This window comes from Neovison vison, chromosome 8 (genome assembly GCF_020171115.1).
Source record: "Neovison vison isolate M4711 chromosome 8, ASM_NN_V1, whole genome shotgun sequence".
NCBI classification, from domain to species: domain Eukaryota; kingdom Metazoa; phylum Chordata; class Mammalia; order Carnivora; family Mustelidae; genus Neogale; species Neogale vison.
Genome location: NC_058098.1, coordinates 66,581,101 through 66,608,917, shown reverse-complemented (window position 1 = coordinate 66,608,917; position 27,817 = coordinate 66,581,101). Strand labels below are relative to the sequence as shown.

General features: G+C 37.4%; 1 protein-coding gene across 2 annotated transcripts in view; it reads left to right on the top strand.

The window, feature by feature from the left end:
* Positions 1 to 27,817, top strand: part of SEPTIN10 (septin 10) — a 77,419-nt gene that overhangs the window by 24,227 nt on the left and 25,375 nt on the right. For both annotated transcript variants that reach the window (XM_044263809.1, XM_044263808.1), the window contains exons 2-7: positions 2,166 to 2,234; positions 9,067 to 9,187; positions 9,592 to 9,787; positions 14,944 to 15,130; positions 18,488 to 18,649; positions 27,348 to 27,444. In XM_044263809.1, coding sequence (XP_044119744.1) covers positions 2,166 to 2,234; positions 9,067 to 9,187; positions 9,592 to 9,787; positions 14,944 to 15,130; positions 18,488 to 18,649; positions 27,348 to 27,444 — 832 coding nt within the window. The remainder of the gene's footprint in view (positions 1 to 2,165; positions 2,235 to 9,066; positions 9,188 to 9,591; positions 9,788 to 14,943; positions 15,131 to 18,487; positions 18,650 to 27,347; positions 27,445 to 27,817) is intronic.

Below are 27,817 nucleotides of genomic sequence, written 5' to 3'. Positions count from 1 at the left end.
AGTAAAAAGAAAAACACAGGTATATGTATCAAAAAGTTCAGCTGAAAAGGTTATTATGGAATTTGATGTTATGGACATCTCACTGTGATGATAAATAGGTAGTGGTGGTTGTCCTCTTGTCTTTTTTTTTGGGGGTGGGGTGGGGTTGGCTTTTGGGGGGAGGGGCCTGCTGTGTGGTTTTTCAGGGAATCTTGCTGGAGTTATGTCCTCCTGCCCCCATCAAGGGGGTGGGCTCTGAGGAAACCACTTTTCCAGGCTTTTGTTCTCTGGAGGTTTTTTTGTTGGTTTGTTAATTTGTTTTCTCTCCCCTTGGCAGCTTTTGATGGTTTTTGGAGGTTTAGAGGAAAGCAAACAGCACCCAGACCTCCTTCTCAGAGAGAAGCCTCAGTCTGTTCTCCTCTGGGTGTTCCAGAGCACATAAATTCCCCCTCTGCCGTTAGCAGATCACGTTCCCATTCATGGTCTCTGGGGTCACAGGAACTTTCGCTTGTACCTAAAACCACGAGAAATACTAACCTCGGCTGTCTTGGCAGGGATCTGCTCTCCCAAGCCGAGAGAGCACACTGAGATTTTCCCGCCGGCCTGGGCTGGGAGTGCTCATACTCAGGGAGGCTGTGGGGCGCAACTCAGACTCTGGTCACAGGGCATGCGCATGGAGAGTGCAAAAAGACTGTGGTTGTGCTGGCATCTGCACACACCTCTCAGGGGAGGGTGTGGGGCCCAACTCAGACTCTGGTTGCATGGCTTGCGAGTGGAGGGTGCAAAGGGCTGTGTTTCTGCCCACTGCTGAGGCTCTCTCACCCTCACCGGTGCTGCCACCCTGGTGCTCTCAGGCGCGATGGTGGCTCAGGGACCTGGCTTCTTCACCACACTCTCTCTGGCTCAGTGCCAGCGGTGACTTTTCTGGGTTGGGGGGACTTAAGCCCCTGTCCCTAACTGTCTCAATTCCCACAATTTTCCCCCAGCGATCCTTTGCTCTTTTTGAGTGCTTTCAACCATACTCAAAGTTAATGCTGGTCCCTAATCACAGAGCACTCTCGTATTGGGGTATTACTTTCCAACGGGTGGCTTCTGGTGGCTCCCTCCCCCTTTTGTTTATCTTCCGATATTCCCACTGCGCTTTACCTGCCCACTGGTGTCTTCTGCCCCCATAGAGATCCAGGCTGATTTCATGGGTGATCAGACGTCTTTGGTAGGTAATCAGCTCACTTTAGGGTACAGGTTGAAATGGCGCCTCCTCCTACTTCCCTGCCATTTTGTCTCCCCTCTCTTCTAGGATTTTGATGGATTCGTGTCTCACAATTGGGTTCTAAATCACTTTGAGTTTATTTTTGTGTATGTTGTAAGAAAGTGGTCCAGTTTCATTCTTTTGTGTGTCATGGTCCAGTTTTCCCAAGACCGTTTGGATATTCTTTGCTGCCTTGTCGAAGATTAGTTCACCACAGAGTTGAGGGTCCATTTCTGGGTTCTCTATTCTGTTCCACTGATCCGTGTGTCTGTTTTTATGCCAGAACCATACTGTCATGGTGATCATAGCTTTGTAATACAGCTTGAAATCTGGAACTGTGATGACTCCAGCTTCAGTATCCCCCGCCCCCCGCCCCAACATTTCTTTGGCTATCCAGGGTATTTTCTTCTTCCACTATTAAGTCTTTTTTTTTTTTTTTTTTTAAGATTTTATTTATTTATATCACAGAGAGAGAGAGATCACAAGTAGGCAGAGAGACAGACAGGGGTGGGGGGGGAGCAGGCACCCTGCTGAGCTGAGAGCCCGATGTGGGACTTGATCCCAGGACCCTGGGATCATGACCTGAGCTGAAGGCAGAGGCTTAACCAACTGAGCCACACAGGTGCCCCACTATTAAGTCTTTTAAATAAAAGTAATGTTCTTTGTCTTCCTGGTTATAAATGGAAGTTTACTCTTTTACAGTATTTTTGCATGTTTGGGTAAGTATGTTGATGTATATGTTGAATATTATATATTATTTACTTTTGCATGTATTTACGCAGTAAGAAAATTATGGTTTTAAGTATGAGTCAGTTGTATAGATTGCAAGTAAAAACTTGATAATGATAATATTATAATTCCTTCTTAACATAGATATATTATTTAGATACAAGGGTTTTTCAACTAATAATCTGTTTTAATTTTTTTTCTTTTTCAGCTCTTTCAGTCTCATATGCCAACAAAAACAACCTGTCTGTCCTCACAAGTATCTGAAGATGAACAGAAAGTGAGTATACCTTTTAAATAGATCCATACTGTACTCTGCATGCCTCTAGGTTTTCAAAATAACTACTCAGAGACCTGACAGACTTTTGTTTGTACCTTGAATATAAATTAATTGATTGAAATTAAAAATCAGTTTAAATAATTGTTGAGTGTTTTCAGTGTCTCTTTCCTAAGGGACATGAAGCAAATTAAAACTCTGGCTGCTTCCACAGCATTCAGTAGAAAGACTAGCACTGCTTTAATGGGGCATACTTGCAGAACTTGGTGTTTGGAGAGAACTCCTTTAATAATAGAACGTAGGCCACAGTCGCCAAACTATGGAAAGAACCAAGATGCCCTTCAACGGATGAATGGATAAGGAAGATGTGGTCCATATACACTATGGAGTATTATGCCTCCATCAGAAAGGATGAATACCCAACTTTTGTAGCAATATGGACGGGACTGGAAGAGATTATGCTGAGTGAAATAAGTCAAGCAGAGAGAGTCAATTATCATATGGTTTCACTTATTTGTGGAGCATAACAAATAGCATGGAGGACAAGGGGTGTTAGAGAGGAGTAGGGAATTTGGGTAAATTGAAAGGGGAGGTGAACCATGAGAGACTATGGACTCTGAAAAACAATCTGAGGGGTTTGAAGTGGCGGGGGGGTGGGAGGTTGGGGTACCAGGTGGTGGGTATTATAGAGGGCACGGCTTGCATGGAGCACTGGGTGTGGTGAAAAAATAATGAATACTGTTTTTCTGAAAATAAATAAATTGAAAAAAAAAATAATAGAACGTAGGAATTCACTGGATGGCCCTGTCAGGTGGCTTGCCTGAGTGCCAGATCAGCCCTTAAAGGTTCTTCTAAGTGTGCCCACATAGGAGGGGTATGTTTTGGTAATTCATATTAAAATTTATATTTAAAAAGAGAGGTAAATTTAACTTGGTGAAAGGTAAGTTGATGATTCTTTAAACAGAAAATTGCAAAAACAGATTAAGCATCTGCCTTTGGCTCTGATTGTGATCCCCCGCATTGGGCTCCCTGCTCACCGGAGAGCCTGCTTCTCTCTCTTCTTCTGCTATTCCCCCTGCTTGTGCTGTCTCACCCTCTCTGTCAAATAAATAAATAAAATCTTTAAAAAAAAATGAAAATCACAAATACAAGCTTGGATAATTCAGTAAGATTTAATTATTTTTTTAGTTCTATGCCCATTAAGCCTCTTCTTGTTTTCCCCTCTTCCTTCATACATGCTAAAGGCCCCACAGTTTTGTGTGTGTGTGTGTGTGTTTTAAGATTTTATTTATTTATTTGACAGAGAGATCACAAGTAGGCAGGGAGGCAGGCAGAGAGAGAGTGGGAAGCAGACTCCCTGCTGAGCAGAGAGCCCGATGCAGGACTTGATCCCAGGACCCTGAGATCATGACCTGAGCTGAAGGCAGAGGCTTAACCCACTGAGCCACCCAGGCGCCCCAAAGGCCCAACAGTTTTGATAAATTGTAGCTTGACTGCAAAACTATTGTTCTTTTTATCTTTTTTCTCTCTTTGGTAATAATAGTCTGCCCCATCTTTATCACCTGGCAAACCTTTGGAATTATTCTTTATCTGCTTTCTGACACATTGCTCTGCTGAAACTACTGTCACAGTCACTAGTAATACTTTAGTGACTAATCCACTGAGTGGTCATTGCTTAATCTTCATTTTCTCTGGCCCCTCTTCACTAAATTATGGTGACTACCACCACATTTTTTTGGAAAGCTTCTGTTACCATGACCCTAAAACCTTACAACTTTAGAACAGGAAGGAATTCTATAGGTCATTTAATTCAACTTTTATCTGGTAAGTGTGTGTTTATCCCGTAAAAACTCTAACAAGTATTACTCTAATCTTCTTGAACACTTTCATGACTAGGAAGCATAGTGTTTCTTCTCTCTCAACAAACGTGACTACTAAAAGGAATTCAAAGGGTAGAAAAGAGAATATAGTATACTAGTTTTCTGTTGCCCCATAACAAATTGCCATGAATTTAGCTTCTTTAAAAAACACCTATCTATTAGCTCATTGTTTTGTAGGTTAGAAATCTAGGCCAGCACAGCTGGCTTCTCTTCTCTGCCCAGGGTCTCACTCAGGATGTTGGCTGGTTGGATTCTTATCTGAGGCTCCCCTTCCAAATTCTTTCAGGCTGTTGGCAGAATTCAGTTTCTTGCTGGCTGGTTGTTACTAGCTTATGTCCTTGCCATATAGCTCTCTGTCATCCATACAAGAGGGGAGAACCCAACTATCAAATCCCCTTAAGGTTTCAAATCTCTTTCACCTGGAAGCTCCTGGTCGTTTTTTAAGGGCTCACCTGATTAGGTCAGCCCCACCCAGGGTAATCTCCCATTCTCAGGTTAACTGATTTGGAATCTTAATTATACCTACAAAATCCCTTCATAACATCATGTAGATTAATGTTTGATCGAAAAAATAGAAGGGGCCATCTGTCATGGGGTCCATGTTAGAATTTTATCCACCGTACAGTGTAAAAAGTGAATCTTTCTCACCTGTACTCCCAGACCACTCCCTCAACTTCCAAGTGCATTCCCCAGTAGTAACCACTCTCCATAGTCTCTCGTTACCCTTTGAAAGATTTTTATCCATATTCATAGATATGAGAATATGAAAAAATATACTTTAATTTTTTAGTCAAATCACAGTAAATAAGTCACTTAATTTTCGAGACTTAGGCATATTGTGGCATTTATCAGTAGTTTAGTATTCCATTGTATGGATATACTACATTTTATTTCTCTGTTCACCCATTGTTGGGTATTGGGTTCTTTCTGGTTTTTGACTATTTGGACTAAAGCTGCCAAGAACATTCATGTGTATTTTTATTTACCTTGGGTACCTACAGGTGGAGTTTTTTGGTTGTATAGTAGTATGTTTTAACTTTATAAGAAACTGCCCACCTGTTATCCAAAGTGCCTGTACCATTTTGCTTTCACACCAGCAAATTTATCAGATTCCACTTCATAATATCTAATACTTGATATTATCAGGCTTTTAAATTTAGCCATTTTGGAGAGTGTTCAGTGATAACTTCTTGTAGTTTTAATTCACATTTCCTTGATAACCGGCACTGACCACTCCTTCATTTGCTTGGCTGTCTTTGTGAAATTCTATTTGAGTCTTTACCCATTTTCTAAAAAGTGGATTGTTATTATTAAATTATTTGAATTCTTCAGATATTCTGAATATAAGTGCTTTGTCATGTATATATGCCAAGTATATAATATTTTCTTTCAGTCTGTGATTTACATATTCCTTGCTGATCACAAATTTTAAATTTTTTTTAAAAAAATTTAATTTTAATTTTTTAAAGATTTTATTTATTTATTTGACAGAGAAAGAGAGGTCACAGGTAGACAGAGAGGCAGGCAGAAGGGGAGGGGAAAGCAGGCCCCCTGCTGAGCAGAGAGCCCGATGCTTGGTTAGATCCAGGACCCTGGGATCATGACCTGAGCTGAAGGCAGAGGCTTAACCCACTGAGCCACCCAGGCACCCCACAAGTTTTTAATTCTGATGAAACATACAAATAGATAAATAATTAGATTGTCACAATATCATACTTCCTGGTGATTATAGCTTCATGATTAGGTAGTTAAGTCCTTCAACTTTGTTCTTTTGCATAATTGTTGTAGTTGTTACTAATTGCCTACATTTCCATATAGATTTTAGAACCAGATTGTCATAGAGTTGGCTTACTCTTTTATCCAGTCTGATGATTTCCTTTTAACCTGAAATGTTTAGACATTCATTGTCCATTGGTAGCCACTAGCCATATGTGGCTATTTAAATTTAAATCAGTTAAATAAAATGTAGAAATCAATTCCTCAGTTGCATTAGTCACATTTGAAGTGCTCAGTATCTGCATGTGGCTGGCTGGTGGGTTCCTGTTGCACAGCTCAGATATAAAACACTTCTACCATCATAGGAAGTTCTGTTGGATATCACTGGTTTAAACCATTCATATTTAATTTAATTATAGACTTGGCTAGGTTAAAATCTGCCAGTTTGCTGCTATTTTCTTTGTCACATTTGTTCTTTCATTTTTCTTTCTTCTATGCCTTTTGGATTATTTTTATGATTGCATTTCATCTTTACTATTGACTTACTGTCTGTATCTCTTTGGCCTTTTATTTCTTTAAAATAGTAATTGGTGTAGCTTTTACTTTATCACACATATCTTCAAACAGTATTATAATGCTCCATGTATAATATAGAAACCTCACAACAGTAGCTCTCCATTCCCTCTACCATCTGTTATGCTGTCACTATCATACATTCTACTTATCTGTGATTACAAACTCTGTGATACATTGTTGTTGTTGTTGTATTAAACAATCATATTTTCAAGAAATTAAAACTAACAAAAAATTCTCTTACAATTACCCACATTTCTACTTTTCTGGCTGTTTTAATTTCTTTTTATAGGTCTGATGTCATTTTCCTTTCTCTTGAATAACTTTTAACATTTCTTAATAGTGTAGGTCTGCTATTAGTGAATTTTCTTAGGTTGTTTTTTTTTTTTTTTTGGTCTGAAGATGTCTTCCTTTGACTTTCATTTGTGAATGATATTTTTATTGGTTATGGAATTCTAGGTTGTCATTTTTTTCTTTTGGCATTTTATTGATGTTCTGTTGTCTTATGGTTTGCATTGTTTATGAGAAACCTGTAGTCATTTTATATGTTTCACTTGTCTATAATATGTCTCCCCATATTTGGTAGCTCATAAAGTTTTTCTTTATCTTTCTTTTGAAATATTTTGCTCTAATGTGCCTAGTTATGGGTTTCTCTGGACTTTTTCCTGTTTGTAGTTTGCTAATTTGGATCTCTTAGTTCATGTTTAGAAAATTGAAGAATTTTCGGTGACTATCACTTGGATATTTCCTTCCCTCCCCCAGTCTCTCCCCATCTTTTCTGTATGGCATTCCAATTACCGGTATGTAAGACCATTTGATATTCTCCCACAGTTTTTTTGGACTCTATTACAGTTTTAGTTTTTCTATAAGATACTTTCAGCTTGGATTGATGAAGATATTTAACTTGGATATAACTATTAACAAATATTTCCTTCCATTGTTTGAACTGCTGTTAATTCTGTTCAGTAGGTTTTTTATTTTAGATGTTGCATTTTTCCTTCTAGGAATCCCATTTGTTGCCTTTTGTTGTTGAGAGTTTTCAAATCTCTCTTGTAACTCGCCACCCATTATATCTATCTTCTTTTCCTGTAGAAAAAGAGGATATTTTTTTTTCTTCTTCAGCATATTTGTCATAGTCATTTTTTAAAGTTTTTATCACCTGATTGAATATCTGGTTCATTTGTGGATCTCTTTCTTTTGACTGTTTTCTCCTGACTGCAAATCACATATTTGTGCTTCCTCCTCTATAGTAATTTTTTATTGTATAGTAGATGTTGTGGATGATACATTGTAGAGGTGCTGGATTCTTATTTCTTCTTCTGAAGAGTGTTGACCTTGGTTCTAGCAGGCAGTAAATTATTAGCTTATTGTATTGTTCATGTTGAGCCTTAGTTTTATACTTTGTTATTAGGGCAGGTCTATTTCAGTTGTGTACTAGGGAACATTTCTGATTCCTGGGATGTGATCCTTACTCTTAAAATATGGTTCACACAGGTTTTTAGTGGAAAGTCTGAAAGTGAACGTCTGAGTCCCTTTAATTAACAGAGTTAAACTTCAAGCTTCCTGGGCTGACATTCTTGAAAACTCTACATAGCTCCTTCCAATTTCCATTTTCCCTTTGCTAGGCTCCTTGTATTTCCCCTGTACTTGTGCAGTTCAGCAGTCAACCAGAGATTTAAGGGGAGTGCACTTGCAGATTTTGGACTCCCTCCTTTCTATAATTTTCTTCTTCAATTTTCAGCTGATACATCTGCCCTTATTTCCAACTTCTCAACCCATTCTGAGGTCTGTCTTCTTTGTGCAGCAGTGACTAGGGTATGCCTTCAGAAAGACCTAGAAAATGTGCATCTCACTTTACATGGTTTCCTACTCCTAAGAGTCTCATTCCCTCCAGTGCCCATTGGATTTTGGTTGCACTTCACTGATTTGGAAGAATAGATTATAAATGTTATTAGCAGGTGACATAAGTTACCATGCCATTACTGGGAGCTAAAACTGCATAATATATTGTGCATTTTTCATGTGACTTTTTTTTTTTAAAATATTTTATCTATTTGACAGAGAGCGATCACAGGTAGGCAGAGAGGGAGAGAGAGAGAGAGAGATAGAGAGCGAGGAGGAAGCAGGCTCCCTGCCTAGCAGAGAGCCCGATGAGGGACTTGATCCCAGGACCCTGAGATCATGACCTGAGCTAAAGGCAGAGGCTTAACCCACTGAGCCATCCAGGCAGCCCATGTGACATTTCAATGTAAAATTTAAGTTACCAAATACTTATCATAAACACCTATAATAACTTTATTCCATTTTGTGGGTGACTCTGCCATAGTTTACATGATTTCCTATTTTTTGGAAATCAAGTATTTGAATGTTGTAAGTAATGCTGGACTCTCATTGTATGAAGAGAATAAGAAATGTGTATGTTTTCAGGGTTTGGAATCGGGTTTCTCACAAATTAACTTAACATGGTTGTATCTTGGTGAAGGTCTAATGATCATAAAATCTTTAGTTTCTTTGGTAAATTATATTTATCTTTTCAAATGTGCCTGCATCCTATTTTAGTAAAAGTTTTTTTGCTTTAATGAATTATACTTAAAATTTTAAATTTAATTTAAAACAATTTTAATTAGTTGTTTTAAACTATTGCCATTGTCTTTGTTTTCCTTCAGCAAAAAAAAGAAAATATTCGTTCTTTAACTATGTCTGGCCATGTTGGTTTTGAGAGTTTGCCGGATCAGCTGGTCAATAGATCCATTCAACAAGGCTTCTGTTTTAATATTCTCTGTGTGGGTAAGTGGCAAACTCTTTCTCTAAATTATTCCTTTATATTCCTTGTGTTCTCGTCACTCTTGGAAGCAGTATGAAGCTCATGTTATTAATTTGAGATCATGATTGCAGATTTTTTCAGTTACTTAAATCCTATCAGTTTTGTTTTTCTTTGCTGTACTGCTTTAAACATTTTTGATCTTTAAACATTTCAGTGCTTTCTTCAGAATCCTGAGTAATTTAGCATGTATACTTGCTTTTATGTTCTGCTGATGACTCAGTGGACCAGCCTTAACTTGTATGTCTTTCATAGACAACACAGCCTTTGGAATGTTTGAAATATTTGGGATCCTTGAAACCAGTCTAAGAGTTCTTCTTTTTCTCATTTGTCCTCTACACCTGGGACAATGTACCTTTGTTTCTTTCAGGGGAGACTGGAATTGGAAAATCAACGCTGATTGACACATTGTTTAATACTAATTTTGAAGACCATGAATCCTCACATTTTTACCCACATGTTAAACTTAAAGCTCAGACATATGAACTCCACGAAAGTAATGTTCGATTGAAATTGACCATTGTGAATACAGTAGGATTTGGTGACCAAATAAACAAAGAAGAGAGGTACATGTTTTCTTATTGTAATTGTCTTATTTTAAGACATTTGTCTTGTCTCAATAGGCATGATTTGGTTTTCTACTATGGAAATTCATACCGTTTCCTCCCAGACTTTATTTTTTTTAAATAAATCAGCAATGTTTTATTCTTAACAAATTGACATTTTTCTACCCAGTTGTCTTAATTCTTTTTAGCATAATTTGACTCAAATTATTGAAATGTGTACTTGGGAAAAAATCCTATTCCAGTTTGGTGTATAATAAGTGATTTGTATTAATTTTGAGGCAGGACTTATTTTGTTGAAGGGGAAAAAAAGTAAGACATACAATAGCAAATATATAATGGCCAAAATCATGGTGCATGAATTTTTCTGTGTGTAAAATTCTAAGCAAATCGGTCAGGTCCACTATTAAGCATTGCAGGAAAAGTTTGATAGTTGAAATTATTATTTATATTTTGTATTATGTCATTCTTTCTTCTATGGTATTATAAACTGATTATAGATTGTGTATGAAATTCAAAATATGAAACAGGGAAATAGGTTGGGGTTAAGCAAGAACTTCTTATTTTTTCTTTTTGAAATGCATATTTTTTCACTGTTAGAGGTGTATTTCTAATTTTCTGAGTTTGATTTAGAGGGGAAATAGTTTGCATAATTGATTCCCTTTATGTGACTTAACGTGAGCCTTTCAGCACATTTATGTGTGGACTTTCCAGAAGAAGCAGATTAGTGGTAGTCAAAGGCCTATGACAAGTTGCTTTAAATCTTCATAATTTCTTTTTTATAGTTTTCTATGTAGAGCTCTTACACATCTTTACTTAAATTTATTCTTAGATATTTGGCATATTTGATGCTCTCATAGATGATATCTTTTAGAAATATTTCATTTTCTATTTGGTGTTTAGAAATATAATTGATTTTGCATACAGTGACTTTTATAAATTCTCTGATTAATTCCAAGAATTCATCTCTAAATTTGTGTAGATTTTCTATGTATGTATAATAGTATAATCTACAAATAGTAACATTTATATATGTTTTTCAGTTCCTCTCTTTCTTTTAAAAAGTTTTATTGATGTATAATTTACACAGAATAAATAAAATGCGTTTTTTTTAAAGTGTACAACACAGTTAATTTTGACAAATACATAGTTTTCTAACTACTACCATGATTATAACATGGGAAATATCCATGGTCTGAGGTTCTTTCCTCACATGTATGTGCAGGTTTAGTGCTTCACCACGGACTGGAGGAAACTGCTGTCTATCTAGATTATTAGTACTTTTGTTGGTGCAGGGCCTTCTATTCAGTGTCCTTACCTACCAATTCTAGTTGCCTTGGCCCTCCTGACCTCCTGTTTCTGTCTCTTCAACTCAGTGAGTCCACTGGGCTCTCTGCTTTCTTGTGCTGTGCTCTGGAAACTTGCCTTCAGGCAGTAAGCTGGGAGAATCATAAAGCTTTTCTCATTTATTTCCCTTCTCAATGAACACAATTTTACACTGCCTGTTGTCAGATGTCTGAAAGACTTTTTTGTGTATTTTATCAAGTTTGTAGTTGTTCAGAGTGGGAGAATAAATGTAGTCCTGGTTACTTCATCATGGCTAAAGACAGTTTTAATTTTTCTTTCTTCCATTTTTAAAACCCGACTGTACTGGGTAGGACTTACAGTATTATGTTGGATAATCAGTGTTATTAGTGGGTATCATTGCCATGTCCTAATGCAAAGGGAAAGCTTTATTTTTTACCATTTATTATGCTTGCTTCCTTTTTTTAAAAGTTGGAATAAGGAAGTTCCATTGTATTACTAGTGAGAGTTTTTTTAATTATTATGAATAATAATGTGTTTTTTCATTCTGTAGAGAAGATTGTACATTTTCTTTAATCTTTAACAAGGTGAATTTTAGTAACTGACTTTTCATTGGTAAATTAGCCTCGAAATCTTGAATACCATTTTGTATTCTTTATATATTATGTATAAAATTAGAGTTATTTTTCTCTGAAGTGATTGGTGGAACTCACTAATAAAACCATCTCAGTCTGGAGTTTTCTGAGGTTTTTAATTAATAACTAATTTTCTTTAATGATTATAGGCCAATTGAGAGTAGTTTTTCGAGAGTTGTAATCTTTTCTTTTTTTAAAAGATGTTATTTATTTCCTGAGAGAGAGTGAGAAAGCATAACAGGGGAGAAGGTCAGAGGGAGAACCAGACTCCCCATGGAGCCGGGAGCCCAATGCAGGACTCACTCCCAGGACTTTGGGATCACGACCCAAGCCAAAGGCAGTCGCCCAACCAACTGAGCCACCCCAGTGCCTCTTGAGACAGTTGTAATCTTAACAGTGTTCCAAGTGTCCATTTCATCCAAATTTTCGAAGATACTTATTTAAAATATTTGATAATATTTTCCTCATATCATTTTATTGTTTACATCATCTGTGATGCTCTCTTCATTTCCTTTTCTGTTTCTGATTATTTGTGCTTGTTTTCTTTTTCCTTTGATCAGTCTCAACAAAGCTTTGCTCGTTTATTTGTGGTTTTTTGTTGTTGTTGTTGTTTTATGTGGAATTAAAAATTTTTTTTTATTTTATTAACATAATGTATTATTAGCCCCAGGAGTACAGGTCTGTGAATCTCCAGGTCGTCTATTTTTTTTTTTTTTTTTTGCTTTATTATTGGTCTTCTCAATTTTATATTGATTTTTTCCCTACTTATTTCTGCTCTTATACCTATAATTGCCTTTCTTTGGGTTTTGATCTAATTTGCTCTAATTTCTCATTGATTCTCAGCTTTATGCTCTTAAGATTAAAAATTATTTACTAATGTTTGTTTTTTTCCTTTGATTCTCATTCATTGTGGTTTTTTTTCTTTTATGCTTGGTTGTTTTTTTATTGTAGATTTCATGGTCTTTGGAAAAGTTTTTGCAGAGATACTTTGAGGTCTAAGATGAAGTTGTCTTCCTTTAAACAGATTTGGATATGTTTATGTTTGGCCTCTATTGGCTTTAATACTCTGAGGATCCTTAAACTCATTTTATGACTCAGGGTTCTCAGCATCAAAGAGACACTGTGAACCTTGGCTTCGAATATGTGTGAGAGCAGACCCTGTGACTTAAAGTTCTCAAGGGCTTTTTTCCCCCCTTTCTTTTTATTTTCCCTGATTCATTTAGTGCCAGGGCAACCTTTCCTACAGAAACTTGGGGAGAGGAAAGGAATTGTAGGTTAATTTCTAGTTCATTCTTACCCTGAAGGTGTGGCTTTTAGGACCTCCATTCAGTGTGGGGAGGCAGTTTCTTAATAGACTTCTATCTGTATGGTCCCTGGGCTTTGATTTTTTCCTTCTTGTCCTGTGAGTCCTTTAGAAGTGAGGCTCAGGAACTAGATTGACAAGTGGCCTCAGGACAAAACTAGCTCTGATGCTTTTAGTGCAGGGGTTAGTAAACTCTTTCTGTAAAGTGCTAGATAGTAAATATTTCAGACTTTGTGGACTTACGATCACTGTCCAAACTACTCAAAGCAGCCATAGGCAATACATAAACCAGTGAACAGGGCTATGTGATAATGGCATTATCTGGACTTGGCCCATTTATTGACCCCTTCTCTAGTCTTCTGCTCACCTCTCTCAGGCTCCACTGTCTCTTCAATTTTGACCTGGTAATTCCTTATCACTTTGGAAGTTTTTAAGGAGGTGATTTTTATATTTTAAGCCATTGTCTTTTGTTTCATTGGAAGACTGAGTATGCAGTGTATTAGAATTGGAAACCTAGGGCAAATTACTGTGGAAGAACTTCTAATGGTATGCTGTTTATTTAGCGGAAGATGTTTTGGTCTTCATTTATGACAAGTGTAATGCAACACAGTCATGTAGAGGACTGTTTATGGCGATTAGGTCATAAAATAGGTCATGTTACTGATCTACTTTAGGTCATTAATACATGCTTCTTTGGATTTTTCTTATGTTAAATATGTACTTACAGATTAAGTTTTACTATTTTATTATTTTGGGGAGGGAATCCTTTTGGATCACATTTAGACAAGTTTCCCAAGGATAGTGTTCCTGATAAAGAATACTCGTGCTCCTAATACTCTCTCTGATAATGTTCAAAGTATAGGCTAGGTATTGTAGAGAACACAGAAATATAAGATAACTGTTTCTGTTCTCACATTTGTTTACCATCTGCATGGGAAGAACGGTATTCTGCGAGATTAAAAAAGGTGATGATCCTTAAGGACTAGAAGGATCAGGCAACTTTATAGAAGAAGTCAGTTCTGTGCACATTTATTGAGTCCCTAGGCTTCTCAAAGTACATCTCCATTTGGGCTACAAAGATAATTATAAAGGTGTCCAGGGAATTTGACAGAGGAACTATTTGCTATTATTTTTACTTGGAAAGTCAGGTTTACTTAAGAAGAGTAGGAAGTTGAATTGTGTAGATAATTTTTAGTATATCAGAATGAAGTGGAACATTCACAAACTAAGATGAATGCCCATGTCCATGCAGTGTGATATGATTTGCATGCATCTTGAAGGATGAATAGAATGAAATAGCTAGAGGGAACAAGGCATGCCAGGAAGAGAAGTGATCTAAGCAAGGACACAGCATAAAGTGTGTGTTCCTTTCCTTTACTTGTAATTAAAGATAAAATCATGCCTGTATTACTGGTTATTTTCATTTGATGTACGCCTTTCCTCCTTTCTGTGTTACTGTTCTTCATGCCTTATGAATCTGATTTAAAAAGCAAGAAGTCATAGAATTTGACTTAAATGTCTTTTAGGTTATTAATATTCATGCCTTTTCTCAGTTAAATAATATGTTCAGTTTGGTTGTAGTTAAGTGCCTGGCCTCATTGAGCACCCTGGCAAGTATGGGAACCCTTATCAGAAAGGGGTGCAGTGTGTGAATGAATGTGAGAATGAGTCCATGTACCTTTATTCAGTTTCTATAAAGCAGTTTAAAGCACAGGTTGTACTGATGGTTTTAAAGTTCTACCTTTGTATGCATATTCTCTGCAATTTGTTTTATTATTAAAGTTCTCTGTTTAGCAAAGATGATAACTATTTATTAATTGGTAAAAGTATAGATCTCACACCTTAGAATTACATAAATATCTTACTTAGGTAACATGGATATGCTGTATTAAATAATTAAATATTTATTTTTGCAGCTACCAACCAATAGTTGACTACATAGATGCTCAGTTTGAGGCCTATCTCCAAGAGGAGCTGAAGATCAAGCGCTCTCTCTTTAGCTACCACGATTCTCGCATCCACGTGTGTCTCTACTTCATCTCCCCTACAGGTCACTCTCTGAAGACACTAGATCTCTTAACAATGAAGAGCCTTGACAGCAAGGTGGGCTTGTCATGCTTTAATATTTATTTTGAACTTCTAAGATATCTTTATAATATATATATACACACATACATATTTTAACTTTTATTCTGTGCATTTTTAGAACATTTGATAAGTTTCAATGTTAGGTTCTTTCCCAGAGAAATTTAGTTTGGAAGATGAGCTGCAAAGAAAACACATTAACATAAAATTTTAGTCCTTTTTTTAAGTGATTAAATTGCATGCCAGAATTTATTTGACACTAATTTTACTTTATGATGCTACTAAAGGGGAAGAAGTTCATTGACAAAGATTAAGGTCTAATGTTTCATCATGTGTTATAATAAATTATGTTTTAATTTGAACCGTCTGAAAACCTGCTTTTGAATTTCTGAGCCAAAGAGTGATTGATATATAATTCAGGGAGCTATAAAAAGTAATATCTACAAATTAACTTACTTGGTGGTTTTTTTTTTTTGTTGTTTGTTTTTTTAAATCCATGTTAAAGGTGGTTGAAGACTGCTATCTCTACTGAAAAAACTAGTTTTCCTATAACCTCTGATGGTGTGAGAAATGCAGCTTTCATTATACTGGCTAATGATTTTTTGAGAAAGGATTCATGAAAAAGGATATTCTGGCCAGTAGTATTTTCTGTATAAAAATCAGTCTGGAAAAGCATAAGGCTGCCAGTGAAGTTGTGATTGATTGACTTTTGGCTGGTTGCACAGTCCCCTGGCTTTAGCAAAAACTTGATGAAGCTTTTATGGTAGTTTACTTATCTGATCAGATGTCATAACCATTTATCCAGTATTTTCATAGTTGAGTCTAATTATATAGAAACTCTTAAAATCAACATAAAACCAAGAGTGTGTGAATTTTCTTAGCTAGAGAGAAGCAACATGATGTAATCTGTATAAACTAATCTGTATAAACAACATAGAATTTGGTGTCCTTGGAGGCTGGTTTTAAATCCTGGCTGTGTCACTTAATAGCTTTGTGTTCTTTGGTAAGTTTCTACAGTCTCCTGAGCCTCAGTTTCCTCACATCTAAAATAAAAATTTAAGGAGAATAATGCCCTACTTCCGGGGGCAGATGTGAGTGTTAATTAAATTGATAGCTTGTCTTTTGTTCCTAAAAGCAGAATACTCCTCTGCTTGAAATGAAAGTTACCTTTTGCAACCAGTGACAGGTTACCATCAGTGTGAACCATCTTTTTCCCTGCTTTTAACATACAAATATATGTACAGCTTTCAGTTTAGCTTTCAGTCTGTGATGTACCCTGCCAGCCTAATTATAGTGATATTCTTGGCTAAGAATGCCTGAGGTACTCCCCAACTATACTATTCATAGCAAGCCCCACAGACATTATCCCCAGGGCCAGTGTCATGACTGGGCCAACCCTTGTGGCTCTTACTATGATCTCGGGATACACTTAAGCCAGATACCATCAGGAAACTTTGAAGGACAAGGTCTGTTACAGGTCCTAGAGGGTACATGGCATGCTGAAAGGCCACACAATGGGGTTGAATGTGATCCTGGGCTCTGCCTTTATTAGGGTTGAGCGTCAGGTGTCTCAGGTTTTATAAGTTCACTCTTGATTGACAAATTTAAAACATAAGAGTGGGATTAGGGCATGCTCAAGTGGTCAGTTATCAAGGTCACCCAGGTTCTTTAAAAGGAAAATGTTACGGGTGGAGGTGGCTTTGTGCCTTATCGGGTTTTGCTAGTAGCTGTGTCATACAGCTAGCAATATGTTTATTCGATATGGATGTCTTTGAAATGAGCACCTTGACAATCAAAGCTTAATGTCAGACACTTCTATTACAGAGTGCTTTTGCTATCTACTGTGGAAGTAATTATAAGATGTTAACTTGGCATAATTTATTGACAGTCTAAGTATATAATATTGAATCCAAGAACTTGGCATCAAATTTGTATGTACTTTAGCTAATTTAGCATGAAAGCTGTTTACCCACTATTGCTGGTGAGTTTTCATGGGTAGATGAGAAAATCTTTATTTTCTCTGGAGCATATTTATAAGACTAATAAATTGAATATACACAGTAAGTGTGGAATTGTAGAAGAGCAAGAAATTTAAGAATAGAATTGATTTTTACTTTTCATTCTGAAAATTACATTGATACCTCACTCTCTTGATACTAGTTAGCCTGAAATTTTTCACTGAAACCAACTAATAACCAAAAAACAAAAAAACCTACAAACCCTAGATTTGTGGAGACCTCAATCTTTTATGGGACTAATGTTGCAAAGATAGTCTTCATGACCCCAGAGTTTTTCCTTTCTGGCCAGTGATAGGACTTTAAGGCTGAGAATGTCATGAACACTTTCAATTGGTATTCATAAAATATCCTTTCTTCAAACAATTAGGTAGGAGTCTCTCACAACAGAGTACAGATTAGATGGATTCACTGGGAAGGCGATCTGCCAAAATGAGAGGAAGAAGGAGAAACTCGCCTGCTTCATAGTTTTGCAGAAGGATCAATTATCCTGATTATTAATGCTTAGATTATTAAGAAATAAAAAATAGTACAGATTAGATGGATTCACTGGAAAGGGGATCTGCCAAAATGAGAGGAAGAAGGAGAAACTCGCCTGCTTCATAGTTTTGCAGAAGGATCAATTATCCTGATTATTAATGCTTAGATTATTAAGAAATAAAAAATAGTACAGATTAGATGGATTCACTGGAAAGGGGATCTGCCAAAATGAGAGGAAGAAGGAGAAACTCACCTGCTTCATAGTTTTACAGAAGGATCAATTATCCTGATTATTAATGCTTAGATTATTAAATAAAAAATACTTAGTGAATTCAGCAGGTGATCTCAGCTTCCTGGTTACATTTTGTGTGTGACAGAATTATGAGAGACTTTGAGAAATAGAAGAAAATGTAAGATTTCTAACCCTAAATTCAGATGTAAGATTAATTTTGTAAGAATTCTGCTTTTTAAAAGCAGTTACTATTAAGGCCAGCATCTATAGAAGTGATTTGTGTAGGGGAATATGGTGACAGTGACAGTCAGCGATTATCTAGGTTAGGAGTTGGCAAGCTTTTTCTGTGAAGAACCAGGGAGTAAATATAAATACTTCAGGCTTTACTGGCCATATGGTCTCTAAGGTAACTGGTTATCTCTGCTATTGGAAAATGAAAGTGGCTATGGATAATATGTAAATGAGTGGGCCTAGCTGTGCTCTAGTAAATCTTAATTTATATCAACAGACAACTGTACCATAGTTTGTTCATTCCCAGATCTAGGTTACGGAAGTTAGTCAGAGACTGAGTGGTTTTGAATGCAAAACTACAGAATTAAAAAAATAAATCTCCAATTATGATATTTTGTTTTTCTTTATTGTTAATAGGTGAACATTATACCAGTGATTGCCAAAGCAGATGCAATTTCTAAAGCTGAATTACAGAAGTTTAAGATCAAGCTCATGAGTGAATTGGTTAGCAACGGTGTCCAGATATATCAGTTTCCAACAGACGATGAAACTATTGCTAAAATCAATGCTTCAATGAATGTAAGCTCCTAGTTGAATTTTAATTTTATTTACATGTGAAAAGACCAATTTATAAGTGACATTTCTGCTAACACACTTTCACTTGTGTCTTCCAAAAAGACTTCACACAAGGTGAATTTTCAACAAGTTCAATATAGGAAAATGTTTTATTTTCTAGAGTTGGAAAAAATATATGAGAATGTATTCACCTAAATAAAATGATACATTGGCAAGGCTGGGATGTTCCTTTTGTGGCACCATGTTTACTAATTGCCTTAGAAAGATGCCTTTTGTCCTATCTTTAAAAAACATGTGAAGTCTTTCTATTGTCCTTTGGAATGCTTGGGAACTTTAAAATCTTTAAGGACATATTTCCGATCTGGTATTTAAGCTCATCCTCCCTTACAGCATCACATGTACATATTAAACATTCACATAACTTTTCTTTTCTTTTTTTTTATTTATTTATTTGAGAGAGAGAGAGAGCATGAGAGAGGTCAGCTGGAGAAGCAGACCCCTGCCGAGCAGGGAGCCTGATGTGGGACTCGATTCTGGGACTCCAGGATCATGACCTGAGCCAAAGGCAGTTGCTTAACCAACTGAGCCACCCAGATGCCCCAACATTCACATAACTTTTTATCTAATATGACTAAAGATGGCTAAGTTCTTTGTGATACTTTCTTCAGGCTACTAAATTTCTTAAATATCTGGTTATATTTTGAAGGGTCATTGGTTTTAACTTAACCATATGTTCTTGTGGGAAATACTAACCTCCCTGAGATTGTTAACTTACCTACAAAATTGGGTTAATACCTGCAGTTGGGTTGTTGTGAGGATTTAGTCTTTGTTCACTGCTTAACACAGTGACATTCAGTAACTGTTCATGCCATTTCTCCTTTTCCTTTTCTGATTTTTCATTAAGATACTTTAAATATATAAAAAACTGACTAATGTAGGGGGGGAGGAGTCAAGATGGCGGAGAAGTAGCAGGCTGAGACTACTTCAGCTAGCAGGAGATCAGCTAGAGAGCTTATCTAAAGATTGCAAACACCTGCAAATCCATCGGCAGATCGAAGAGAAGAAGAACAGCAATTCTAGAAACAGAAAAACAACCACTTTCTGAAAGGTAGGACTGGCGGAGAAGTGAATCCAAAGCGACGGGAAGATAGACCCCGGGGGGAGGGGCCGGCACCCGGCAAGCGGCGGAGCAACGGAGCACAAAATCAGGACTTTTAAAAGTCTGTTCCGCTGAGGGACATCGCTCCAGAGGCTAAACCGGGGTGAAGCCCACGTGGGGTCGGCGTGGCACCAGGTCTCGCAGGGTCACAGAAGGATCGGGGGTGCCTGAGTGTTGCAGAGCTTGCAGATATTGGAACGGGAAAGCCGGCTACAGAGACAGAGCCGACAGTAAGCTCACAGCTCCGTGTTGCCTTGAACCGGTCGCAGGCTCGGTGGGCTCGGAGCGCGGCCGGAGGTTAGGCAGACGGGAGTTACTAGGAGCTGTTCGCTGAGGGCGCACTGGGGAGCGGGGCCCCGGGCTCTCGGCTCCTCCGGGACGGAGACCAGGAGGCCGCCATTTGTATTCCCGTCCTCTGGAACTCTTCGGAAAGGGCGCAGGAAACAAAAGCTCCTGAAAGCAAACCCAAGTGGATTACTCAGCCCGGCCCTTGGCCCCTGATAAGGGCGGTGCAATTCCCCCTGGGGCAAAGACACTTGAGAATCACTACACCAGGCCCCTCCCCCAGAAGATCAACAAGAAATCCAGCTAAGACCAAGTTCACCTACCAAGGAGTGCAGTTTCAATACCAAGGAGAGCAGAATTCCAGAGAAGGAGAAAACAAACCACGGAACTCATGGCTTTCTCCCTGTGATTTTTTAGTCTTGCAGTTAATTTAATTTTTTCTTTTTCATTTCTTTTCTCTTCTTCTGCTAAAATTTTTTTTAACTTTTACCCTTTTCTTTTTTAACGTTTTTTACTAGTTTATCAAATATATATATATATTTTCTTTTTTATACTTTTCTTTATTCGTTTTCTTTTTTTTAATTCTTTTTTTTTCTTTTTTTTCTTTATTTTTGAACCTCTTTTTATCCCCAAATGAGAAGAGATCCCAATCTCTTCAATCTCTTTTTTTAATTCTTTTTTTAAAACTTGATTGAATTTTTAATTCAATCTCTTTTTTTAATTCTTTTTTTTCTTTCTTTCTTTTTGAACCTCTTTTTATGCCCAAATGAGAAGAGATCACAATCAGAAGAGATTGGGAGATCCCAATCAGAAGAGATCCCAATCAGAGGAGATCCCTCACCCAATTGTAGGGGGGAGAAATCCCCCCTCACGATTTGGGATCTCTTCTGATTTGGTTAAAGCATATTTTCCTGGGATTGTTGCCACCCTTTTAGTATTTTACTTGCTCCTTCATATACTCTTAGCTGGACAAAATGACAAGGCGGAAAAATTCACAACAAAAAAAAGAACAAGAGGCAGTACCGAAGGCTAGGGACCTAATCATACAGACATTGGTAATATGTCAGATCTAGAGTTCAAAATGACAATTCTCAAGGTTCTAGCCGGGCTTGAAAAAGGCATGGAAGATATTAGAGAAACCCTCTCCAGAGATATAAAAGCCCTTTCTGGAGAAATAAAAGAACTAACATCTAACCAAGTTGAAATCAAAAAAGCTATTAATGAGGTTCAATCAAAAATGGAGGCTCTCACTGCTAGGATAAAGAGGCAGAAGAAAAAATTAGCGATATAGAAGACCAAATGACAGAGAATAAAGAAGCTGAGCAAAAGAGGGACAAACAGCTACTGGACCACGAGGGGAGAATTTGAGAGATAAGTGACACCATAAGACGAAACAACATTGGAATAATTGGAATTCCAGAAGAAGAAGAAAGAGAGAGGGGAGCAGAAGGTATACTGGAGAGAATTATTGGGGAGAATTTCCCCAATATGGCAAAGGGAACGAGCATCAAAATTCAGGAGGTGCAGAGAACGCCCCTCAAAATCAATAAGAATAGGTCCACACCCTGTCACCTAATAGTAAAATTTACAAGTCTTAGTGACAAAGAGAAAATCCTGAAAGCAGCCCGGGAAAAGAAGTCTGTAACATACAATGGTAAAAGTATTAGATTGGCAGCTGACTTATCCACAGAGACCTGGCAGGCCAGAAAGAGCTGGCATGATATTTTCAGAGCACTAAACGAGAAAAACATGCAGCCAAGAATACTATATCCAGCTAGGCTATCATTGAAAATAGAAGGAGAGATTAAAAGCTTCCAGGACAAACAAAAACTGAAAGAATTTGCAAACACCAAACCAGCTCTACAGGAAATACTGAAAGGGGTCCTCTAAGCAAAGAGAGAGCCTACAAGTGGTAGATCAGAAAGGAACAGAGACAATATACAGTAACAGTCACCTTACAGGCAATACAATGGCACTAAATTCATACCTTTCAATGGTTACCCTGAATGTTAATGGTCTAAAGGCCCCAATAAAAAGACACAGGGTATCAGAATGGATAAAAAAACAAAACCCATCTATATGTTGCCTCCAAGAAACTCATTTTAAGCCCGAAGACACCTCCAGATTTAAAGTGAGGGGGTGGAAAAGAATTCACCATGCTAATGGACATCAGAAGAAAGCAGGAGTGGCAATCCTTATATCAGATCCATTAGATTTTAAGCCAAAGACTATAATAAGAGATGAGGAAGGACACTATATCATACTCAAAGGGTCTGTCCAACAAGAAGATCTAACCATTTTAAATATCTATGCCCCCAATGTGGGAGCAGCCAACTATATAAACCAATTAATAACAAAATCAAAGAAACACATCAACAATAATACAATAATAGTAGGGGACTTTAACGCTCCCCTCACTGAAATGGACAGATCATCCAAGCAAAAGATCAACAGGGAAATAAAGGCCTTAAATGATACACTGGATGAGATGGACATCACAGATATATTCAGAACATTTCATCCCAAAGCAACAGAATACACATTCTTCTCTAGTGCACATGGAACATTCTCCAGAATAGATCACATCCTTGGTCCTAAATCAGGACTCAACCAGTATCAGAAGATTGGGATCATTCCCTGCATATTTTCAGACCACAATGCTCTGTAGCTAGAACTCAACCACAAGAGGAAGTTTGGAAAGAACACAAATACATGGAGACTAAACAGCATCCTACTAAAGAATGAATGGGTCAACGGGGAAATTAAAGAAGAATTGAAAAAAATCATGGAAACAAATGATAATGAAAATACAACGGTTCAAAATCTGTGGGACACAACAAAGGCAGTCCTGAGAGGAAAATATATAGCGGTACAAGCTTTTCTCAAGAAACAAGAAAGGTGTCAGGTACACAACCTAACCCTACACCTAAAGGAGCTGGACAAAGAACAAGAAAGAATCCCTAAGCCCAGCAGGAGAAGAGAAATCACAGAGCAGAAATCAATGAAATAGAAACCAAAAAAACAATAGAACAAATCAACGAAACTAGGAGCTGGTTCTTTGAAAGAGTTAATAAAATTGATAAACCCCTGGCCAGACTTATCAAAAAGAAAAGAGAAAGGACCCAAATAAATAAAATCATGAATGAAAGAGGAGAGATCACAACTAACACCAAAGAAATACAAACTATTATAAGAACATACTATGAGCAACTCTACGCCAACAAATTTGACAATCTGGAAGAAATGGATGCATTCCTAGAAACATATAAACTACCAAAATTGAACCAGGAAGAAATAGAAAGCCTGAACAGCCCCATAACCAGTAAGGAGATTGAAACAGTCATTAAAAATCTCCAAACAAACAAAAGCCCAGGGCCAGACGGCTTCCCCGGGGGAAATCTACCAAACATTTAAAGAAGAACTAAGTCCTATTCTCCTGAAACTGTTCCAAAAAATAGAAATTGAAGGAAAACTTCCAAACTCATTTTATGAGGCCAGCATCACCTTGATCCCAAAAGCAGACAAGGATCCCATCAAAAAAGCGAGCTATAGACCAATATCCTTGATAAACACAGATGGGAAAATTCTCACCAAAATACTAGCCAATAGGATTCAACAGTACATTAAAAGGATTATTCACCACGACCAAGTGGGATTTATCCCAGGGCTGCAAGGTTGGTTCAACATCCGCAAATCAGTCAGTGTGATACAACACATCAATAAAAGAAAGAACAAGAACCATATGATACTCTCAATAGATGCTGAAAAAGCATTTGACAAAGTATAGCATCCCTTCCTGATCAAAACTCTTCAAAGTGTAGGGATAGAGGGCACATACCTCAATATCATCAAAGCCATCAATGAAAAACCCACCGCAAATATCATTCTCAATGGAGAAAAACTGAAAACTTTTCCACTAAGGTCAGGAACACGGCAGGGATGTCCGTTATCACCACTGCTATTCAACATAGTACTAGAAGTCCTAGCCTCAGCAATCAGACAACAAAAGGAAATTAAAGGCATCCAAATCGGCAAAGAAGAAGTCAAATTATCACTCTTCACAGATGATATGACACTCTATGTGGAAAACCAAAAGACTCCACTCCAAAACTGCTAGAACTTATACAGGAATTCAGTCAAGTGTCAGGATATAAGATCAATGCACAGAAATCAGTTGCATTTCTCTACACCAACAACAAGACAGAAGAAAGAGAAATTAAGGAGTCAATTCCTTTTACAATTGCACCCCAAACCATAAGATATCTAGGAATAAACCTAACCAAAAAGGCTAAGAATCTAACAAGGCTAATAATCTATACTCAGAAAACTATAAAGTACTCATTAAAGAAATTGAGGAAGACACAAAGAAATGGAAAAATGTTCCATGCTCCTGGATTGGAAGAAGAAATATTGTGAAAATGTCTATGCTACCTATAGCAATCTACACATTTAATGCAATTCCTATCAAAGTACCATCTATCTTTTTCAAAGAAATGGAACAAATAATTCTAAAATTTATATGGAACCAGGAAAGACCTTGGATATTGAAAAAGAAAGCCAAAGTTGGTGGCATCACAATTCCAGACTTCAAGCTCTATTACAAAGCTGTCATCTTCAAGACAGCATGGTACTGGCACAAAAACAGACACATAGATCAATGGAACAGAATAGAGAGCCCAGAAATAGACCCTCAACTCTATGGTCAACTAATCTTTGACAAAGCAGGAAAGAATGTCCAATGGAAAAAAGACAGCCTCTTTAATAAATGGTGTTGGGAAAATTGGACAGCCACGTGCAGAAAAATGAAATTGGACCATTTCCTTACACCACACACAAAAATAGATTCAAAATGGATTAAGGACCTCAATGTGAGAAAGGAATCCATCAAAATCCTTGAGGAGAACACAGGCAGCAACCTCTTCGACCTCAGCCGCAGCAACATCTTCCTAGGAACATCGCCAAAGGCAAGGAAGCAAGGGCAAAAATGAACTATAGGGATTTCATCAAGATGAACAGCTTTTGCACAGCAAAGGAAACAGTTAACAAAATCAAAAGACAACTGACAGAATGGCAGAAGATATTTGCAAACGACATATCAGATAAAGGACTAGTGTCCAAAATCTAAAAAGAACTTAGCAAACTCAACACCCAAAGAACAAATAATCCAATCAAGAAATGGGCAGAGGACATGAACAGACGTTTCTGCAAAGAAGACATCCAGGTGGCCAACAGACACATGAAAAAGTGCTCCATATCACTCGGCATCAGGGAAATACAAATCAAAACCACAATGAGATATCACCTCACACCAGTCAGAATGGCTAAAATCAACAAGTCAGGAAATGACAGATGCTGGCGAGGATGCGGAGAAAGGGGAACCCTCCTACACTGTTGGTGGGAATGCAAGCTGGTGCAACCACTCTGGAAAACAGCATGGAGGTTCCTCAAAATGTTGAAAATAGAACTGCCCTATGACCCAGCAATTGCACTACTGGGTATTTACCCTAAAGATACAAACGTACTGATCCAAAGGGGCACGTGCACCCGAATGTTTATAGCAGCAATGTCCACAATAGCCAAACTATGGAAAGAACCTAGATGTCCATCAACAGATGAATGGATCAAGAAGATGTGGTATATATACACAATGGAATACTATGCAGCCATCAAAAGAAACGAAATCTTGCCATTTGCGACAACGTGGATGGAACTAGAGCGTATCATGCTTAGCGAAATAAGTCAAACAGAGAAAGACAACTATCATATGATCTCCCTGATATGAGGAAGTGGTGATGCAACATGGGGGCTTAAGTGGGTAGGAGAAGAATCCATGAAACAAGATGGGATAGGGAGGGAGACAAACCATAAGTGACTCTTAATCTCACGAAACAAACTGTGGGTTGCTGGGGGGGAGGTTGGGAGAAGGGGGGTAGGGTTATGGACAATAGGGAGGGTATGTGCTTTTGGGTAAATTGGAAGGGGAGGTGAACCATGAGAGACTATGGACTCTGAAAAACAATCTGAGGGGTTTGAAGTGGCGGGGGGGTGGGAGGTTGGGGTACCAGGTGGTGGGTATTATAGAGGGCACGCCTTGCATGGAGCACTGGGTGTGGTGAAAAAATAATGAATACTGTTTTTCTGAAAATAAATAAATTGGAAAAAAAAAACTCATCCATATTATATACCAGTATTATGAAAAAAAAAACAACAACAACTGACTAATGTAAATGAAGTGAGCTCAATACCGATGTGTTATATTGTCTTTAAATATAATTTTATTATTTGTGCCCACTTGGAATAATTTTTCAGAAAGACACAATTAAGGCACGTATCAGTTATTAAGAATTAAACATAATACTTAATACTTAAACATTAGACCTTTCTCATGTATTAATTCTCACCTTCAGACAGACCAGTCTACTCTACTACTATTCTCTAAATCTAGCTATTATGTATTTGTTCAAAATCTTCTCCTTACTTAAGTTAGTTCTTACTTTCCTTGGTCCATCTCTGGTTTGGGTTATATCTTCCTGCTCACAGTGATTCCTCATTCCTCTAACTTTATGTAACATTTTAGTACCTTTTGTACTGGTTTGGGGCTTAACTACCATTTTGTATTAGTACCATGTATCTGTGTACACATTAAACATAGATATATATTTTAGTTATTCATTTGGTGTGTCTAAGTGTGTGTACGTGTGTAATTTCCTCAACATTATCTTTGTCTTTTAGGGCAAAGATAATATTGAGGGAACTGATACTTATACTAGAATCTTTTTTTATTTCTGTAGCATGATACCTTGCATGTGGGGGATGCTCAATGATTAATTTTCTTTATGGGGCCTGAAATTTACTCGTATAGAACAGTTGTCACATATTCACTGCCAAGTTTTAAAATTGGAGGTATAGGGATGCCTGGGTGGCTCCGTTGGTTAAGTAAGCATCTGCCTTCTGCTCAGGTCATGATCCCAGTGTCCTGGGGTTTGAGTCCCCGCATCAAGCTCCTTGCTCAAGAGGGAACCTGCTTCTTTCTCTGCCTGCAGCATCCCATGCTTGTGCTGTCCCTCTCTTTGACAAATAAGTAAAATCTTAAAAAAATAATTTTAAAATAAAATCAGAGGCATAGCAGATCATTTGATTTTAATAACTTTGTTATTTAGTACATTTTCTCTAATCTATTACTTTCATAAAACTTTTTTAGTTAGTGATTTATCATAATAGTGTGAGATATAATTTGATATTATGGTTCCTTTCCAGGGACATTTGCCATTTGCTGTTGTAGGAAGTATGGATGAGGTAAAAGTTGGAAATAAGATGGTCAAAGCTCGCCAGTACCCATGGGGTGTTGTACAAGGTAAATGAGATGAATGATGACTGGGAATACGCATGTCACCTAACAGTCTGAAAGTTGCATTCAGTGCATTCTCCAAGGTGATGCTTATTTTGGGCTATGATTTGCTTATCAGAACAGTGGCATGTATTCTGTTTTGGCCAAGTATGTGGAGGCTGGGCTTTCCCATTTTCTTAATTATATCACACACATTTTGTGCCTGGTGTGCCAAGACATTCAGAAAGTGGGAAGCACTAGACAGAACAGAATTTGAATATAAATACTAGTGTTTAAACATGATACATAAACTAATTACTAAAACGTAATTCTAGGCACAATAAACCACCTCATACATTTATGTATTTCCAATTATCAAAGTATTGCCAACTATTTCCAA